This window comes from Carex rostrata, chromosome 24 (assembly GCF_964058835.1).
Source record: "Carex rostrata chromosome 24, lpCarRost1.2, whole genome shotgun sequence".
Classification (NCBI taxonomy): domain Eukaryota; kingdom Viridiplantae; phylum Streptophyta; class Magnoliopsida; order Poales; family Cyperaceae; genus Carex; species Carex rostrata.
Window position 1 is genome coordinate 1293963 of NC_135941.1, and position 20084 is coordinate 1314046.

Here is a 20084-nt window from a genome sequence, read left to right on the forward strand (position 1 = left end):
GAGTTATTTTAGTATCAAATCAAGCGGTAAAAATATTGAAAAATGAATGTATTAAAATTAACTTAAAACTCACACATTTGACGGCTTGACTTAATAGTAAATAAATTAAAAATTTTATAAATTTTGCATGTAAACGCACAACTAATGAAGTAGATCGGTTTGAATGGTTTGGATTAGTCGTTCAAAGTCGATTTGATAGGTTTTAGAGTTTGTGTTATATAGGTTGAAATGACACTAATGTTATACTAGCCAAACTCGTTAGTAATACATTGATCAATTGTACCAGTGCTCATACAAATTTATATGTTGTAGTAAACTTCAACATGACAAAATACTTACTAGTTAAACCACTGTAAATGAAACAAAGTTCCACACATAACAAATAAAAATGTAACAAAAAATATAATTACAAAAAATTATATATATTGTTGGAAGTGCATATAATTTTTTATTATTGTTATGCTCAAAAGGCATACAAAAATAATTTAAAATCAAGAATAAAATTAGAATAAATCTTTGGTATTGGAGCTAATATTTTAGTTGTAGTTACGAACTATCTTAAAGGTGCATAATAAATAGTTGTTATTCGTTATAGTCACAACTCGACATAATTAATCAAAACAAACCTTTTGTTATGAATAAAATATTAATGTGATATTCATAACTTTCAACATTCATTCTCCACTACTCTACTACTATTGGAATTAATTTTCCCATTTATTATTGTAATTAATTTACATGGTTTTTCATTCACAATTTGTGCCTATAAATAGAGCCTTTGTAATCTTGTATTGTACATTCTCTCCTTCTTGTTTATTTTTATTTATGCTTGTTTATCTTTATTTTATAACATGTTATCAGCACAAGAGCTCTACTATTTGAAAATTCAAAGTAATATTTTTATTATTTAATTATGTTACCTTTTATATTATATTATGATAATATGAGTAGAACTAGGGTGCTCTTAAGCTCACCAAAGTTTTGGTGAGCTTAACTCTAAAACTCATCAAATCGATTTCAAATGCCGAATCCGAACCGTTGAAACCCGCCTACCTTACGTGTGATGCATCTATATGTGAAATTTTTAAACATTCGAATTAATTTAGTATAAAGTCAAGCGGTCAAAATTAGAAGGTTAATAAATTAATTTTAGTGCATTCATTTTTTAAATGTTTTTTGACCACTTGACTTTATACTAAATTAATTCGAATGTTTATGCATCACACGTAAGGCAGGCGGGTTTCAACGGTTCGGATTCGTCATTTCAAATCGATTTGATGAGTTTTAGAGTTAAGCTCACCAAAAGTTTGGTGAGCTTAAGAGCACCCTAGTTCTACTCTGATAATATTATGTTATCTTTTTACAATATTTGGTGTTAAACATAAATTATGTTAATGAAATGGCCCGAAGCCATCTAATTATATTATTATGCTAATTAATGGCTTGAAGTCATATGAATATAAATTATGTTAATGAAATTGGCCCGAAGCCATTTCAACAATTTTATCAATTACCCGAAGTTCAATTATAAAATTAAAATATTAAAGCCACATATTAATCATAAATTTATAATGTGCACCGATTTTATTTATCTTTATTATCATTATTATATTTTTAAAAGTCCAGTATAGCAATTTTTTTGAAAGTTTTGAATATATCCTGCAAGTGCTCCTCTCTCCAGAAACGTATCCCTTAAAAAAAAAGATTCGTATAAAAACAGAGGGTGAAACGTAACATTCAGAAAAAAAAATTAGACCCATTCTATATTAATGTTTTTGTTTTTTGTGCAATATATTTTTTAATAATTTTGTTTTTATAGTATTGAATATTATTTAACTTATTTAATATTTTTGTGATAGTATAATTTTTATCTTCCGGAAGAAGATTTATATGATGTACAAATTTTATATGATGTTCATATTTTTATTTAATCTTTTTAAAGAAGATTTCAAGAGATATTAAGAAAAAAAAATTAATTTTGTAAAATGGACCAAAGTCATATATATATATATATATATTTTTTTTTTTTTTCAATTTTATCAATAGTCCGAAGCTATTGTAGCCATTATCAAATATAAAGTCAATTTGTATAATGGCACGAAGCCAATTCACCTCTAATCAATATTGATTAATGAGGAATTCAATTTTAATTGATGTCATAATAGTGGCATATACTTAATGGCATAGTTTTGGTTCAAAGCTAATTCAATTGAAAATTGGCCCGAAGCCTATTGAAATTCACATTAATATTTTTATTAACATTCAATTGGCCGGAAGCCATATCTCTCTCTCTCTCTCTCTCTCTCTCTCTCTCTCTATATATATATATATATATATATATATATGGGCTATAGTGAGTTGCATATAATATAATCATTTAAGTGAATATCTAGTGAAACATGGATATAAGAATGATATGATCTGTCGATGTATTTTCAGGAAAAGATATAGAAATGATTTTGTTATGATTGCAGTTTATGTTGACTATCTAAGTATCATTGGAACTTCTGAAGAGCTTCCAAATTCAATAAATTATTTAAAGAAAGAATTTGAGATGAAAGATCTAGGGAGAACAAAATTTTGCATTGGATTGCAAATCAAATATTTAAAAATGATATTTTTATGTATCAAGAAAATTATGTTGCAAGAGTGCTGAAATAATTTTATATGGATAAACAACATCCATTAGGCACTCCGATGGTTGTAAGATCATTAGATGTGAATAAAGATCATTTTAGACCTCGAGAAAAGAATGAAGAACTATTTGGTCCTGAAGTACCATGCCTTAGTGCAATATGAGCACTTATGTATCTTAATGGACATACAATACATGATATATCATTTGTTGTAAAATTATTAGCAAGATATAGTTATTCTCCCACGTGAAGATATTGACATATAATTAAACATATACTTCGCTACCTATGAGAAAATTTAGCAATACACAAAAGCAAGCCTAGTATGTGTTTGGTTATGATCTATGATTCAACACATTTGACAGACATGTAGTTTGTCTTTTAGATAAATGATCCCGATGATCATATATGAATATAATATTGTATGTATTGCTCAACGAAAGGAATGATAATTAAAGGAGATAGAACAAAACATATTTCACCAAAATTCCTTTTCACACATGATCTTCAAAAGAATAATATTATTAATATTCAGCAAATCCGTTCAAGTGAAAAATCCAGCAGATTTATTCACTAAGGCGCTCCCTACTGCAATATTCGAAAAGCTAGTTCGTAATATTGGAATTCACCGAATTAAAGATCTTGACTGATGCTGTCATGAGGGGGAGTTAATATGCACTATATTTTCCTTAACCATGGTTTTTCCCACTGGATTTTTCTGGTAAGGCTGTAGTTGCATATTTAGAAGAATATTGTACTCTTTTTCTTTCACTTAGTTTTTATCCCATAGGAGGCATTTGGTTTGCGCTATAGGTCATTCAAGGGAATAGAAGGATTCCAGGGAATGTAATGCCATATTTGGTTCGCGCTTGGCTATTGCTTCAACATTCCTTGGAATGAGTCATTCCCATATTTGATTTGCGCATAGCTATTGCAATAGCTATCAAAACATGACTCCACTGTTGTCAGCCGTACCTGTACCAATTTCACCCCGTACCAGTAAGAAAATTATTGTGCACCTGTACCAAAAGAAAATTATTGTGCTAGTACTTTATGTGGGCATAATTTAAAAAGTAGAATTTTATGTGGGGCATAAATACTGGCCAGTTGCTAGATGCATAATTGCATACTGACAATTCAAAATATTTTAATGTACCGATATATCTCCCAGTAGGACGTTGAAAGGTGTTGCCAGATATTTTTTATACAAGTAGATCACATGTTACTACTATAAATTCATTAAAATAATATAAAGTTTGGAGAAAATACAGAAATCTAGTGACCATAACATGCCTACATAAAAAAAAATAACAGTACATAACAGATCTTCTAAAAACATAATAAAACTAACTATTTTTCCTTAATTACCCATGAGCATGAAACCATAACATGCCTACCAATACCAAAAGAAAATTAGATATTAAACATAAATTATGCACCATCTGCCAAAGAAAACCCTACAAAATTGCTACATCTTGCAACCACCTAAGACCCAATTCACATACTCTAGCTTAGCATCATCTGCTAAAGAAAAAAAATAATTGGTCTTGTCAGTGTCTCCTGAGATGACAGCCCCGGCTTTTATATGATCTAACATAGATAAGCCTTGTAATTTTTCAATCTCTTTAGACACTCCATCTTTTCTATTTGCATCATCAGCCATGAATTGAAAACAACCAGCTAGTTCTGCAATGTTATCGCTAGTTGTTCCAAACATACCCCCCATAGAGCATATTGATTGAGCAATTGACTCATTAAGCTCTTCTGCACTTGACATTTTTCTTTTTCTAGATTTTTTAGACGCGCTACCGTCAGTTCTCTGTATTGGTGAAATGTTTGCCTGGCTTCCATGAATAGGACTATCAACCAACTCCTCATCACCTAAGTTATCATTCATGTCTACTTCAACATTTTTTGCCCTATCTTCATTAGTTGCTTCATCTCGATCAATATCTTCTACTGCATCAGCCAGGGACTCTGCTCCTAATCCATTAGCACGATCCTGGCCAAAGACAACAGACCACTCCTCCAAATAAGAAAATGACTTTCTTCTCAATCCTGTAGCAGTTGGATGGCTCTGTACATATCGTTTCAAACATAAATATAAACATAAACATGAACATAAGATGCTATTAATTTCACATCATTTGAAATGTCATGATTCTGACAAATTATTTCTGGTGTCAGAGCATCACAACTTTTGAGTTTGCATTGGATGAATTCTTTAATATTTACCGGATAATAGAATACTAATTTATAGTTAGATATGACATTATTCTCAGGCTAATCTTTAGCACAGTTGAGTTTTTTGCCTTTTTTTGTTTTATGCTTATTATTTTCTGAACACTTCTATGGAGCTTCATTTTCTAACTCTTTTTTTACCCCTTGCAGACTATTGATGTACTACTCAGCAAAAGGTTCTTCTTACTGGTTCTGACCCTTTTTGTTTTTCAGACAAAGTTTTTTGTATGCTCACACAACATCAAAAAAGAGATACATTTGCAGAAATAACTATTGAACAGGTGTTTTTACCTTAATCCAATTATCAAATACACTTTTCTCGCAACATATGGATTTTTCATTGTCATTCCTTCCAAATCCGCTTGCACTCAGCATTTCGGAAAGTGCATAGTATTGTTTCTTCCATAGCTTCACTCGAGAGCTAATGTGAGGGGTAGCTCTTATTTGACAATTTGGAATTTTTTCATGCATCTATTTCTCTAGTTGCTGCAGAAAGCCACTTCGAAATGTGCCATATATTATCACCTCTCCAATTTCCAGATTTTAAGCAAACACTCGATCAACTTCTTATCTTCCTCCTTATCCCACATATCTTCCTTTTGTTGTTACTCTGATCGATTGGATGTCCATCCATGTCTATGAAAGAAAAACAAGTTGATCATCAACACAAGTTGAGATGATAAAAAACAGACAGAAATTTATTTCTATTCTAAGAAGGCTAGATGATCATCAACACAAGTTGAGATTGATTGGTTTATTGTAGTTAATTTATTAAAATAAAAATAATAAATCTATTCTAAATGCAGATGCTAACAGATCTTTAATTAGAGGTTTGGTGTTTTTTTTTCTTGTGCCCGTAGGGTTTCATTTATCAATCAAACATAAGTTTGGTGTTGATCAAAACTAAAATAATAAAGAAACCCCAAATTGACCACTTGATCGAATCAGTAGGTAGACTTTATCGAAGGTACAAAATTGTCACGATTATGCTGTCCGATTACTTTAATAGATGATTGGCGGAGGTTTATTTTGATCAGTGGGCTCACATAAAGATTCTACCATGAAGTAAATAGCTAAAACGAAAGAGAGAAGTGCGGAGAAACCTTGCAATAAGGATTGGCGGAGGTGTATTCTGATCGGAGATTCTCTTTCGGCCAAAAAAGATAAAAATGAAAAAGATTTGGCGCCTATCGGGAATGGAATTGATTACTGTGCAATGGTAATAGAAAAAATCCACGTCTCGCGTGGCTAGCGATATAGCCATGAACTACGGCATTAGGATTGCAAGGAAATCGGTGATTCCTGTGTCTATTCCCTTACTGTTTTAACCAAACGTGGTAATAACTAAAATGACATTGAGATGCCAGGGAATCAGCCTTCGATAGAGCGAACCAAACGCTCACATAGGGTTTTTTCTTAGTAAGGTTTTAATAAGATATATTCTTATGTAATGGACATTCAAAGAAGAATGTTATGAATAAAATATTAATGTGAATGTCCATAACTCCTAACATTCATTCTCCACTACCCTACTACTATTGGAATTAATTTTCTCATTTATTCTTGTAATTAATTTAGATTATTTTTTATTCACAATTTGTGACAAATAAATAGAGTCCTTGTAATCTTGTATTGTACATATATGAGAAATATATGAATAAGAGATAACCATTATTTACATTCTCTCCTTCTTGTTTATTTTTATTTATGCTTGTTTATCTCTATTTTATAACACCTTTGATATTAAAACTAGTAATATATTTTTCTAATATTTCATTCTTTTGCAAAGATAATATTAATATACCATTCTTAAATAAATCGTAATACCATATCGAAAATTAACATATTTGTAAATGATTTGTTTGTTATGAAGATTTCTGAATTATTTAATACTACTATATTAGTTTTCACCATATATTATAGTTAATACTATATGAATGTCAGCCATAGAAAATCAAATTTGAAAAACGCAATTTACTTGTTTCCATAAAATAAATGGGCCTACCAGCTTGATAGCTATTCCTTCGATCTTAGTAGATAGTTTTCTTTGGAAATAATTAATTAAGTTTAGAATATATAAGAAAATCAGAAAAAAAAAATATTAATTAGGGGCAAATGTGGTATAACAGTAAAAAAATTGAATTGTGCCCTGAATATTTGAAAGTAAGCCCTGAAAATAGCGTTTCCCAGAAAGGAACAACGTGGCAATGATGATGACAATTAATATCAAAATAAAGACAAAACAAAATATTGCTTTCTTGTGTGCAAAGCATTGTTGGTATGGAAAAAAAAAATCTAGGGTTTCAGAAACGTGGTAATCAAGATAAATTTCATTTTTTAACGGTTCAGATTTATTCATTCCTTCTCACTCAGTTAAGTAGTGCTCGCTTTGTATAATGACAAACACACCAAACAGCAGAAAGGCAGAAAGGTTATTTTTAGAATTTTTTTTTTCCATACAAACAATGCTTTGCACACAAGAAAGCAATATTTTGCCTTTATTTTGACATTAATCGTCATCATCATGGTCATGTTTTCTTTAATTTGCTTCATTTTGTACCAAAAACCCTAGAAAAGACTCGAGAGTCGAGAGGCAAGAAGGCGATTAGTTGAAATTTTTTAGAAACCGGTGTTTTCTTGGTTGCGTTCTCTTAGAAGAAAGGTATATCGTGAAACCGTAGAAAAATATCTCCTAATTCGTACCTCTCTGATCCTCTCACAGAAATAAAAAAATAATAAATGTTTGTCTTCTTTCTTTCATTTTTCTACTATGTGAAATAAATAAATGCGAATTGCTGGAACATTTCGTCAGAATATATAGGCTGTAAATCTGTTCGGTAATTTGATCGCTTCTCTCGCCATGAAATCAGAATCGCCGGAGCATGTATCTATGTATGTAACGGATTTCGGTTCCGTGGAGAAAGAGGAAGCATCTTCATTGCCGCAAAAGCGAAAGGAAAAAGAGGAGTCTAATGTAAATTTGATTGTATCTTCTATATATTTTCTTTGTCGAATTAATCCAAGAGTGAGTCTGAGTCTGTGTCTTGCTGATTATCGATGCAGGAAAATTTTGAACCTAATTATAAGAAGGCGAAACTGGAGGAGGATGATTTCTTCGCTGCTTATAGTACCTCCTCTAGTAGCAAATCTGATGGTGATGAACGTAGCTCTGCAATGGAGTTAGATGATGAGGATAAAGAATACCATGTCTTATCTTTCTCTCTTTCTTTATTTATTTATTTCACAAAACAAAACGTTGCCAATATATAAAGCATGCTTAAAAGCATCACCAGCTAAGTTATCTTTATAAAATCCATTCTCATGTACATTAATTTTGTGCTTTTCTAATGCAGGAATTTATGAAGAAGCACCTCCATTATAAATTCCAGCTTCAGGAACGTTTTTATAAAAACCCCCTCATTCAGATCCAGGTCAATATGATAATTCCTTTTAGTTTTAACTTTTTTTCACCTTAATTGGATCATACTTTTTTCTTAATTGTAACAATCTTAATTTTTAACACAGCCTGAGAATATTGAGAATATTAATACAATAGAAGATGTAGAAAGTTATGTTCACGGGATCGTAGCAAAATTCCCTGAATTGATCGGAAATCCACTTCGTGAACCCCATGACCTTAGCATAGTGGTCTCTCTCTCTCTCTCTCTCTCTCTCTCTCTCTTCCATCCCCACACCATCCCTTTCTATAATTAATTAGGTGTTGTTTGATTTGTATGCAGGCACTAGTATTGTTAGATATACACCTTAAAAAAGAGCATCAGACATTCGAAGCAGTGAAACGTCTTTATGAACATATTCCTTATGTCACGGTAGGAACTATATAGCATTTTCAATAAAAAAAATTATTTCTGATGCTCCGTCCTTAAAGAGGATTTTAACCCCCTTTATTTATGCAGCGCTGTGATAGCGAAGAACAAATTAGGAAAAAGATTGACCTTAATGACAAACCTTTCTCCTACGTCAGTAAGGATGGCAGCTTTCATAAAGTAGTCGAGGTTTGTACCTCTTCTTCAGGGAGCTAATATTCACACAACATTAATCAAATTTTTTCGTTGATGGACGATATACCCCTACTGCTTATATATATAGTTGTTTCTCAAATAACACCACCTCTCTTCATTAATGTGTAGATTTTGTTTATTCAATATTATATCAAATTAAAATGCGAAAAATTTCTTCATTTCAAAAAAAAAAAAATGAGAAAGATTTCTTGGTAGAGATTATTTTTTTTAAATTGTAAATTAGATAATTAAATTGTACTTTCTATAAAATATATTTGGAATATATATTAATGATTAAAGCTTGTTTTTGTCAGTATTCTTTTTCTTCTACTTTTAATTTAAACATTTTTATTACTTTAATATCATAGTTTGTTAAATATCACTTTATTTGTAACTGAGCAAATTCAAAATAAACTAGAAGCAAATGATTTTAATTATACGATAGCAAAGAGAATGACTCAAATATAAAAGTGATTTTTCTTATATTGACAATCCAAATATTATTTTATTTGCTATTCAGACTAAGAATAATATAAAAGATACTTGTACTATAAGGAAATTGATTCGATACAATTTTTGCTTTATAAGGAAATTGAAAACATTCTTACTGTAAGAAAAGGTTTTAGCTTGAAAAGGAATGCAATATTAGGAGAAAGCACTTAACTTTTGTGGGACAAATCAGTCACTAAATAAATAAAATTTCAGAGATAGTTCTGTGAGTAACAAAAACTTTGGTATTAATATCAGCAGCTCTTCTTCGATACAGATTCCATATATAAATTTGTTTTAATTTTTAATAATTGACTTACCTGTCTAAAAAACAGATATTTAAATATCTTCTAAGACGCAGAGAGATGCTATTTCATCAATTGATACGCAAGGTACATCCATTTTTAATATAGGAAATGTTGAAAGAGATATACTTCGGTTATATAAATTGCAATAAAATGCAAATTTTAATTGGACCATCCTAATCAAGTCATACTAAGCCAGTACTTTGTCGAATGCAGAGTTGTAAAAGTGAGTTCTTTAAACTTGTTGATGAGGACAGAAAGTTAGAAATACGTGATTTTCTCAAGGAGGTTAATTTTCTCTCCTTGCATAAATTTCTGTCTATTTGCACACACACACGTAGATACATACATATATATATGTACATACGTACATACATGTACCTACAGACATACATACTCTCAAGTTACCTTTTGGTCCCAACAGTCATGCAGGCAAAGTGCTCTTCAATTTTATAAAAAGCACGCGAGGTACTACCAAGAAATATCTCGGGCTGAAGGTCTTAGGGATGAGGTACTAACCTGTGCCATTATTTTCAATAGTATCTGGTTTTTTAGGTACAGTTCTTTGTGATTCTAGTTATAATGCGAAATGTAATGTGCATTGCAGTATTACGAGCACTGTTGCAAACAAATTGAGTTGCAGGAGGAGTTTGACACGCATCTTCTTTTTAATCAGAAAATCAAGGTAGTTATTGTTCTTAATTGTCAATTCATCATAATCCTCATCAAATATATGTATATAGTGACTGTTGTGCAGAGAATAATGATGTGTGTCTATGGTATTATTTGTAGTTATTGCAGTCTGGTGGATGTATCGAGAAGTTGATTAATGATGTTGATGTTGTTCCAGAAAAATTTAAGCAGTTGAAGAATGAACTTGTTGAGCTCTCTTTGAAGGTGGCATAGAAATAGATATCAATTAATTAATTTGTACGTACATATTTTTGTTTAGTAGCCTGATTGTTCAAAAATTAAACTTTGTGGTGTAGGCAAGTATTGAAGCTCATCAGTGGTATGAGATGGATACACAATGCTACACAACACACTTCAAATTACTAGTGGAGAAGCACAACAATGGAGTATATCTCTCTCTTGATCTCTCTTGATCTCTTTATGCTTCTTATTCGTAATGCTTTGAAGACTGACTGATTATGATTCAAAGGAAACTCATGAACTTGACGATAAGCTGAATAAATTTTGCAATAACTACCCGAGCATCTTCAACTTCAAGTTGGACGAAGCATTCGACAGTGCCACAGTACTTGTTTCTTTCCTGATACTATTAATTTCACTTCTTTATACATTCAAATAAAAAAAAAAAAAAACAACCACCATTGATGTAGCATTTCGCTTTCATCTGAATGGATGTGAAGAGTATGGAAAACCAACATGCATGTTGTAGTTACTAAAGATATAATAAATTGCAGGAGGAGCATTTCCAGGGTATAATTGATGAGATGAAAAAGAATTGGTTTGTAGGTATTGCAGATCATTTTGTGATAGAAGCAACTCTTGTAAGTATCTTGTTTGTCATTTGTTTTCATGTGCTTGCCTCTTCTTCTTGAATTTAGATATCTAATATATATTAACCTTATTTGCAGCTGCACATGAAGATTATTAAATTGGAGGTACATGCTATATATTTTTTATATCAAAATGTTTTGATATTAGCCAATCTCTCTCTCTATATATATATTTTTATATATATATGCTTCTAATAGATATGTGATGACAGGAGGGTGGGAGTAAGCCATTTTGGCCGTATCTTTGTGAAGGAAGACAGTTACCTTTGGTAGGCTGTGCTTTCACATGTGTTTGGGTTTTGTTTGGTCTTATTATGATACTAAAGTTAAAGTGCATCCTTTAATTTGTTCCTCATGTCAAACAGGTCTTTGGGACAAGATTTGCTCATGAGCATCCAATATATGATCATGTTTCCAGTGTAAATTATAAATTTGTATGTGCTTATCTTTTCATTATATTTCCTCCCCTGAGCCCAACACCATTCCAGCTTAACTAATTTATTGTAGAGCGTGGTTTCAAGTTACTCTGTTGACTAATTAATTTATTTCTCAGGCGTATTAAAGGATGTCGATGTATGGAGAAGCTAGGTAGATCACAATTAAGGCGTGCCAGTTGATGATATTTTTAGTATTTTGATGCTTGATGTAATTTGATGCTTTGCGGGAGTAAACTGCGTATGAATGTAATCAAATTTTCTTGTTGAGTGTGCACTGCTGTGTTAATTATAGAAGACATGAGCATGATTTCTAAGAAGTCTGTTTATAAGCAAATTTTCAGATTCATGCTCGTGTCAACTAATACAAGGATTAGATCCATAAAGTATACATGTTCAAAAATCGAATACTAATTTACAATGTTTGCAACATGTTAGCAATTATGAGTAAAACTACGGTGTTTTTAAGTTCATCAAGCCCCTTGGTGAACTCAAATCTAAAACCCATCGAATCGGTTTCAAATAATGAATCCGAACCGTTAAAACCTGCCTATCTTACAAGTGATGTGTTTGCACGTAAAAAATTTTAATTTAAAAATTAATTTTGCATAGATTCAATTGGCCAAAAAAGATTCAAAAAATGAATGTATTAAAATTAATTTATGAACTTTCTAATTTTGATCGCTTGATTTTATACTAAATTAATTTGAATGTTTAAATTTTTCACATGTAGATGCACTACTCATAAGGTATGCGGATTTCAACGATTCAGATTTGTCATTTGAAACCTATTTGATGGGTTGTAGAATTGAGTTAACCAAGAAGCTTGATGAACTTAAGAACACTCTAGTTTTACTCAGCAATTATTACACCCAGTTTACTTCAGTATGAGCTTAGTTGATATTCTGGCTAACGACTTATTTCATATTCTGCAAACAATATTTAAATCCTAATGCTTATTTCTTTACTGTTTCACAACTGCTTTTACTGAATTGGAGAGATCATCCAGCACCCTTGTATGTCTATTGTAAACTATGAGATGAAATAACCCTTGCCATATAATATTTTGATCAATCTACCAGTATACCAGAACATAGAAGTTACAGATGAGAACATAGAAGAAACTTAGAAAATACATATTTCATTAAAAAGTAAAGTTACAATGATGAATTGAATGTGAGTTTACACATAATCTTTGTGTTTCCTTCTCTTCACATGGAAAATGTGCCTGTTCAATGCAACATCAGTTCTGAGTTCTGACATTGGTATTTTAATATTACTAGTTTGGACAAGTAAGTTCCCAGAAGCATTAATAATAGACAAGCAATTCTCAAAGCAATTACCTGGTAGATTGACCATTGGAGTTCCATGTAATATGCATATCACTTCTACTAAATAGTTATAATACATACATCATCATAAAAACTCAAAACATTCATACAGTTCATAAATATTGCTTCACACAATTTATAAACAATTTCATTCTTTCAGTGCATTACATAACAAATAACATGATACATAAAAAAGATGTCAACACCCAGTTCATCTTCTTCTTTTTTTTGAGAATAATCTGTAAAGTTGCTTCATTAAATATTAAGCAAATTACAATCACCAAAAATAAAACTAAAAATATCAATTTGAAGTAATATTTATGAACAATTTTGCCCCTTGGGTTTGTAAGCACTTTACATCAACTTGAAGTAGTATATTCCTGCCCAATTTCACACTTAAAAGTCCCTTGGTGAACTCAAGTCTAAAACCCATCAAATCAGCTTCAAATGACGAATCTGAACCATTAAAACTCACCTACCTTACAAGTGATGCATCTACATGTGAAAATTTGAAACATTCGAATTAATAGTAAAAAAATTCAGAAAATTATAAAATTTGGTCTCCAAGCAGATATTAATATGGAGAATAAGATGAACTGTTCGGATCGACCGTTTGGATTTTGAAAACTCGAATATTGAGCCGTAGCATAGAAGCCTCTATGCTATCCATAGCACCCCAGTCTAACTCTATATATATATAGAGAGAGAGAGAGAGAGATGGGCTATGGTGCATTGCAATGCATAGGCCATGGTGTGCATTGGACCATAAATCACCGATTCAAAGTCCAAATAACCGATCCAAACCGTTCATCTTGTTCTCCATATTAATATGTGCTTGGAGACCAAATTTTATATTTTTTGGAATTTTTTTACTATTTATTAAGCCACTTTGAAAATCGCTGATCCAACGGTGGCTTCTGATTTTACTGTTCCAAACAGTCACCGTTGGATCAGCGATTTTCAAAGTGGCTTAATAAATAGTAAAAAAAATTCCAAAAAATATAAAATTTAGTCTCCAAGCACATATTAATATGGAGAACAAGATGAACGGTTTGGATCGGTCATTTGGACTTTGAATCGGTGATTTATGGTCCAATGCACACCATGGCCTATGCATTGCAATGCACCATAACCCATCTCATATATATATATATATATATATATATATATATAGGATTTGGCTAATATGCTATGGGTAGCTAAGAGGCCTCCCGTGCTACGGCTCAATATTTGACTTTTCAAAATCCTAACGGTTGATCCGAACCGTTCATTTTGTTCTCCATATTAATATGTGTTTGGAGACCAAATTTTATATTTTTTGGAAATTTTTTACTATTTTTTTAGATTTATTGAATATCGCTGTTTTTTATGGTCCAGATTTGTCTGAAAAACAGCGATTTTCAATAAATCTAAAAAAATAGTAAAAAATTTCCAAAAAATGTAAAATTTGGTCTCCAAGCACATATTAATATGGAGAACAAGATGAACGGTTCGGATCGACCGTTAGAATTTTGAAAAGTCCAATATTGAGCCGTAGCACGGGAGGCCTCTTAGCTACCCATAGCACCGTAGCCAAGTCCTATATATATATATATATATATATATATTTTTTTTTTTTGTTGTGGTTCAACAATGCTAAAAAGAATATGGTTTTCTAAAAGACATTTTCCATATTTTTTATGTAGGATGCCATATTTTTTTAAAATGCTACAGATTAAAAGGTCAATACGGATATAATTTGCAGAAAGATCCAACTTTCTCTTCTTATTTTCTCAAACTATAAAAAAATTATGAAAGTGTGCAACTATTATTCAACGGAGCTGTAGTACTTTCATGATTTTTTTACAGTACTTTATGACTTTCCCAATTTTGCTTCAAGGAAATTTTCGTCTGTGATTTTAAATCTAATTTAATTTTGTGAAAGCATATCAGTATAACCCAAGATTAGGTGTGTTTATTGGATCCAATTTATTTGGTTTTCATCCGGATAGTCAGATTATGAATTAATTGGTTTGGTTTTTGGGTTAAAATACTATGGTTCTGTTGAATTTTTTTATTTACTTATTCTTTTTATATTTAATTTGATTTAATATCTCTTATTTATTTAATCAGTTCAACCAAACAAATTGAAACTTACTTAATATTTACTTGAATTAATCATTTTTTTATATTTAGTTTGGTTTAATTTATCTCATTTCAGTTCGATTGATATATCTTGATATTTATAGTAATGATTATTAAATATATTTATGTATGTATATTAAGTTTTGAATTTTTGAAATTAAAATTTTCTTATTTCAGTTTAATCAAATAAATTATAGTTTTTTTGTTCAATTTTTATTTAGTTGATAAGTTTAATTATATTGATTTGGCTAGATTTTTAAAAATATTAACTATAATAATTTAGTTTCAACCGAATAGACTAGGGGTGCACAAAAAATTCGAGATTCGTGATTCGATTCGAGTTCGATTCGAAAAAGTTCGAAAAAAAATTCGATTCGAAAGTAGTTCGGTTCGAAATTAATTCAAACCAGTTCGATTCGAAATTAATTCAATTCGAATTCGAACCATGGCAGGTTCGAATTGGTTCGGTTCGAAAAAAATTTAGGTTCGAAATGTTCTGCTCCCACGACCAACTCTGCGGAACCGAAAATCCTCTACACTAGTTGATTCTCGATTCGCGTCCGGACCAGATCCGCCCAATGTTGGTGTAGAACAAAGTTTCCAGAAAATCAACTTCACGTACGCTCCATTTCTAATCAGGGACACGTGTTACTCCTGAAAGCGCCCTATTATTGTGTTGCTTGTTCGTAACCAAACTCGAGCTCATAGAGAACTGATTTGCTCATGACGTCTATTAATTAAATAATGAAGCATGAGTCGCTATCATTGGCATAAAGCCCAAAACGGAGGCCCAAAACGGAAATAAATGAGTTAATACTCGGCGTGGGGCGCCTCAATACTTAGAAACCGGAATTTAGTCCCACATCTATGAAAGAATAGTCAGTAGGCGCTGGAGTGCCTATAAAAGAAGATGGAAAGCAGTTGGTTTAGTCACATGCACTTTTGAACTCAAATAATGGGTTTGGATTTAAATATTTTTTGGAACCGAACTCAAATAATGGTTTGGATCCGACTCAATTTCGAATTAATTTCGAATCAAATCGAATTAGTTCGAATTATATCGAACCGAATTCGAATTGGCTGGTTAGGTTCGAAATCTATATCAATTTCGAACTAGATTCGGTTCGAAATAATTTCAAATTCGAATTCGAACTAGGCCTAATTCGATTTGGTTCGGTTCGTTTGCAGCCCTAGAATAGACTGTTTGGAAGCCGACGTAATGCTTTTCTTCTTATTGATTTAAATGGACCGTGGCGAGTGGGCTTAAGAAGGCCGTGAGGCCCAAAACCAGTTGAGCCCCTCTCTCTCTCTCTCCATTTCTTTGATTGGGATCTCCGCAGTCCGGAGTCCGGACCCATTCCAACTTCTCTAACCTAACCCGGTAACCCCCAGCAGCCATTAGACTACCCGATGCGCTGCGACTCGTGTCCGTATCCGTGTCAGTTTCTCCGACCTCCGCCTCCGTGGTCCTAACCTTCCATCCTCCGTGTCCGTGTCCGTATCCGTGTCAGTCGACTTCTCCCTTGCGCAGGCTACCACTTGGACAGTTGGACTTCTCCGTCGCTCTCACTTCGGGTAAACCCCTCCCTCTGTGCATCAGCATCATGGTCGTAATCTTAGAGAATAACATTATTTTTGGTAGTTCAATTATTATTAAAATAAGCCTTGATGTTGATTGGTTAAATTCAGTCTTTCAGTCCTCTCTCGTCTTTCCTTGCCTTGTTTGCTATTTCTTTATTGGAACTCAGTATCTGTTCTTAATGGTTTGGTTAGGTACTGTTTTTTTTGTACTGATTCTTCACTTCTTTGTTAGTTCTGGTTTTTTATTTTATTTTCCAAATACTGATTCTTTCTTTGTCAGTCCCTCTCTCTTGCGTTGCTCGTTTTTTGGTATATAGTGAGCATAATTAGTTTTATCTGCAATAGATTGGAATATTATTTTTCAAAGACTTGATTTTTCTTTCCTTGTGTTGTCTGTCTGATAAGTTTATTATTTGCTTTATAGTTTAGGTTGGCGGATTTGAACACTTCTTTTTCACTGGATGTGAATTAGCTCATGAGTTGGTTTTTCAGCTCAGATGAACTGTCAACTCGACTCGTTAAGTTCGCTCTGCCATGGTGAGGGTGAGAGCGAATGAGTCCACTAGGCTTGCCGTAACGAAATGGATAAATACACAAAACAAAGGAAGAGAGACTTCAAATCCTCCGACTCAGAGAAAAATTGGGGGAGGAGAGACTCCGAATCCTCTGTCTCCAAGAGAAATCGGGGGAGGAGAGACTCCGAATGCTCTGTCTCAAAATGAAATCGTGGGCAGAGAGACTCCGAATCCTCCGTTTCCAAGAGTCTCCGAATCCTCCGTCTCCAATGCGAAGGCGAATACGAAGCGGAGAAAGACTCAGAATGGAGGAAAGACTTTGAATCCTCCTCCTCATAAAGAGATTGGAGGAGAAGAGACTTTGAATCCTCCCTCTCAAAGAGAAATGGTGGGAAGAGAGACTTCTAATTCTTCTCCTTCTTGAGAAGAGACTGGAGGAGGAAGAGAGACAGTCACAATCGACACCGAGTTACTGGACTGCTCCATTTGCACAAATCCCTTGTGCCCTCCACTTTATCAGGTTTATTTTTCAATATTATTCTCTGGAAATTTATATCCTTGTGCCCTCCACTTTTTTTTTTTTTTTTTTTAATCCCAATTTTGTGCGGATTATGCCTAAATTTATCCTAAATTTATCATCTGATAAGGCAGTCAACTATTTGAAAATAATAACCTTTATAAGATATTTATGAGAGATTCCTTTGGGAGTTGCATGTTCTATTAGATGGTAATACTATTGTTACCATCCTATTGTAAGTTATCTTAACGTACTTACGATCAGGATTATATTAATCTAATTTGTATTCTTGGTTCTAAGTTTTGATGCACTGGTAAGAATGTAAGATAGCTACTGGGGACAATATTGTTACTTTTTAATTCAATTCGGTACAACTTGAAGCATTTTTTGTTTTTACCTTATCTATCAAATACAAAAACTGAAACAAATTCACATTCTTTTGGCAGTGTATGAATGGGCATGTGGCGTGTCCCTCCTGCTGGTCTAAAGTACAACACAAGTGTCACTTCTGCAATACTCCTGTAGTGACCCGCAACATCGCACTTGAGGCTGTGTTGGAATCAGTACATCTCCCTTGCCCTAATGCCAATTTTGGTTGCCGCCAGTCTGTTTCATACTCACAAATGCAACTGAACACAGATACGTGTGAGTTCGGCCCGTTTTTATGCCCAATTCCAGGCTGTAGTCATAAGGCCCATTCAGGTGCACATTTGCTTGTCGATACTTTTTTTTTTCCTGGTATTTGTACAACTAATTTACTAAGATAACAATAACCATAAGCACAAAAATGCATGGATTAGTATTACGGAATGGTGGTGGTACCATGTTTTTGTTGGTACCACACAGTTGTACTTTTCTTGACTGAAATTTAAACTGCGTATAGTACAGCTTACTAAAATCATTTGTCGTATGCAAGCCTTGATAGGCAAATCTTGATTTTTTAAATTTTCTAACGAGAAGTTAGTATTTTGGTTGTTTATTTGTTTATGCACAATGTTGTAGGAGAATGGCGGGAACATTTTATCAAAGACCATTGGGACACCGTCCATCACTGCTACGACTTTGATGGTCGCTACAACTTTGATGGTCCCTACGATTATGGTGTATCCTGGCCTATAATATTTCATGATGAGGATCTTGAAGAGGATCGTTATTGTTCCTTTCTTGGACCTGGTAAAGATGTGTTCCTGCTTGTGAAGGAAGCCATTCGCAATGGTCATGCTCTCTCTTTTTATTACATTGATCTGCCTGATCTGGGTCCGAATTATTTCGAATGTAAGCTTAGGGTGCAGGGTGGACCTTATCTTTCAAGATTGTTGCCATTGGAATTGCGATCTTATCTTTCAAGATCATTGCAATCGGAATTGCGAGTCGTCTCAATCAAGGAATGGAAGAGAGGCAAAGTGCATGGTTCTTCCCTTTTGGTACAATCGCAGTTTTTGTGGGAGATATATATGAGGATCAATATTTTATTAGATATAAAGAAGTTGTACTCTCGTTAGACTGAAGATGTCAGTAATCTCTTTATTTTGGAATTCAAAATTTGCTATCTTAGTAACCATTGTTGTCTTTAAATGAAGTTGTCTGTTTTGAGTCTTTTAAAGAATTTTCTTTGTTTGCCATGGCCCATCAGTATTGGCACGTACTTAATGGTGAACTGGTGTTATGAATTGTGATATGCTGTTTGCATTGAAGTCGTCTAACTCTAAATAAAGGTCTTTAATTTGAAACTTAAAAAAGGTTCAGTTTAGTTTATATGATGAGATGCTGTGTCTGTCAGATTTGCTTTTGCTACTGTCGGGACAACGACATTGTTGCTGTTGCTGAGATGGGAGTGTACATATCTGAATATCACCATGTCCATGGCGTGACAAAAAGAAGTATACATGAGAATTACGACTATAATATTTCAGAACATAGAATTTTTTTTTTTTTACAGAATTAAAATACAACTGCTGTGTTCCAGTGATGATAAGCTCCAGCTCCAGCTCCAGAGATGGACAGTAGTTTATGTTTACAATTGACAAACACTTTGTGGGGATCATATAAATAGCAATCTGATGGTCAACCCTGAAATGATTTCAACAAAAGTACCTTGAATGTTCCAAAACTAAAGCCTATTGCTTATTTTGTTACTTAAATTCCAACATTTGACAAACATTAAGCAATTGAGACCCAATAGTTTGCTGAAATGTAACTGCAAGATAATTTTCAAGGATGCTTATTTATTGATTCACTGAGTTCATATCTACCTGGTTACTCTTGTGTGCCTCATGTTCATCGTTGAATCAAAAGCAATAAAGAGATTCTCATCTCTTCGGGGCAGAGCAGAGGATCTGATGGATGTCGGCCGGTCACTCACATTC

The 20084-nt window shown here is 32.8% G+C and overlaps 3 protein-coding genes across 3 annotated transcripts; 2 read left to right on the top strand and 1 right to left on the bottom strand.

The window, feature by feature from the left end:
* Positions 1-4061: 4061 nt before the first annotated feature.
* On the bottom strand, positions 4062-5403 carry LOC144575725 (uncharacterized). The gene is made up of 2 exons (XM_078325963.1): positions 5169-5403; positions 4062-4713 (listed from the first exon to the last, which is right to left on the bottom strand). The coding sequence occupies exons 1-2, from the start codon at positions 5346-5348 to the stop codon at positions 4105-4107; spliced, it is 789 nt and encodes a 262-aa protein (XP_078182089.1). The 5' UTR covers positions 5349-5403; the 3' UTR covers positions 4062-4104.
* A 3181-nt stretch (positions 5404-8584) lies between these two features.
* On the top strand, positions 8585-12089 carry LOC144575592 (uncharacterized). Its single transcript, XM_078325788.1, has 13 exons — positions 8585-8707; positions 8795-8893; positions 9724-9780; positions 9910-9981; positions 10118-10204; positions 10301-10378; positions 10486-10590; positions 10683-10772; positions 10856-10951; positions 11121-11207; positions 11295-11485; positions 11582-11650; positions 11770-12089. The coding sequence occupies exons 1-11, from the start codon at positions 8612-8614 to the stop codon at positions 11409-11411; spliced, it is 984 nt and encodes a 327-aa protein (XP_078181914.1). The 5' UTR covers positions 8585-8611; the 3' UTR covers positions 11412-11485; positions 11582-11650; positions 11770-12089.
* A 6252-nt stretch (positions 12090-18341) lies between these two features.
* Positions 18342-19742, top strand: LOC144576007 (uncharacterized). The gene is made up of 4 exons (XM_078326278.1): positions 18342-18420; positions 18721-19142; positions 19499-19554; positions 19658-19742. The coding sequence occupies exons 1-4, from the start codon at positions 18342-18344 to the stop codon at positions 19740-19742; spliced, it is 642 nt and encodes a 213-aa protein (XP_078182404.1).
* The last annotated feature ends 342 nt before the right edge of the window (positions 19743-20084 follow it).

Coding starts and splice junctions, on each gene's coding strand:
- LOC144575725 (XM_078325963.1), bottom strand. CDS start 5,348: ATGCATGAAAAAATTCCAAATTGTCAAATAAGAGCTACCCCTCACATT. Junction 4,714..5,168: donor TATTTGATAATTGGATTAAG/GTAAAAACACCT, acceptor CGATATGTACAG/AGCCATCCAACTGCTACAGG.
- LOC144576007 (XM_078326278.1), top strand. CDS start 18,342: ATGCAACTGAACACAGATACGTGTGAGTTCGGCCCGTTTTTATGCCCA. Junction 18,421..18,720: donor TAGTCATAAGGCCCATTCAG/GTGCACATTTGC, acceptor ACAATGTTGTAG/GAGAATGGCGGGAACATTTT. Junction 19,555..19,657: donor GCTGTTGCTGAGATGGGAGT/GTACATATCTGA, acceptor TTTTTTTTACAG/AATTAAAATACAACTGCTGT.
- LOC144575592 (XM_078325788.1), top strand. CDS start 8,612: ATGCAGGCACTAGTATTGTTAGATATACACCTTAAAAAAGAGCATCAG. Junction 9,781..9,909: donor TTCATCAATTGATACGCAAG/GTACATCCATTT, acceptor TGTCGAATGCAG/AGTTGTAAAAGTGAGTTCTT. Junction 11,208..11,294: donor TTGTGATAGAAGCAACTCTT/GTAAGTATCTTG, acceptor CCTTATTTGCAG/CTGCACATGAAGATTATTAA.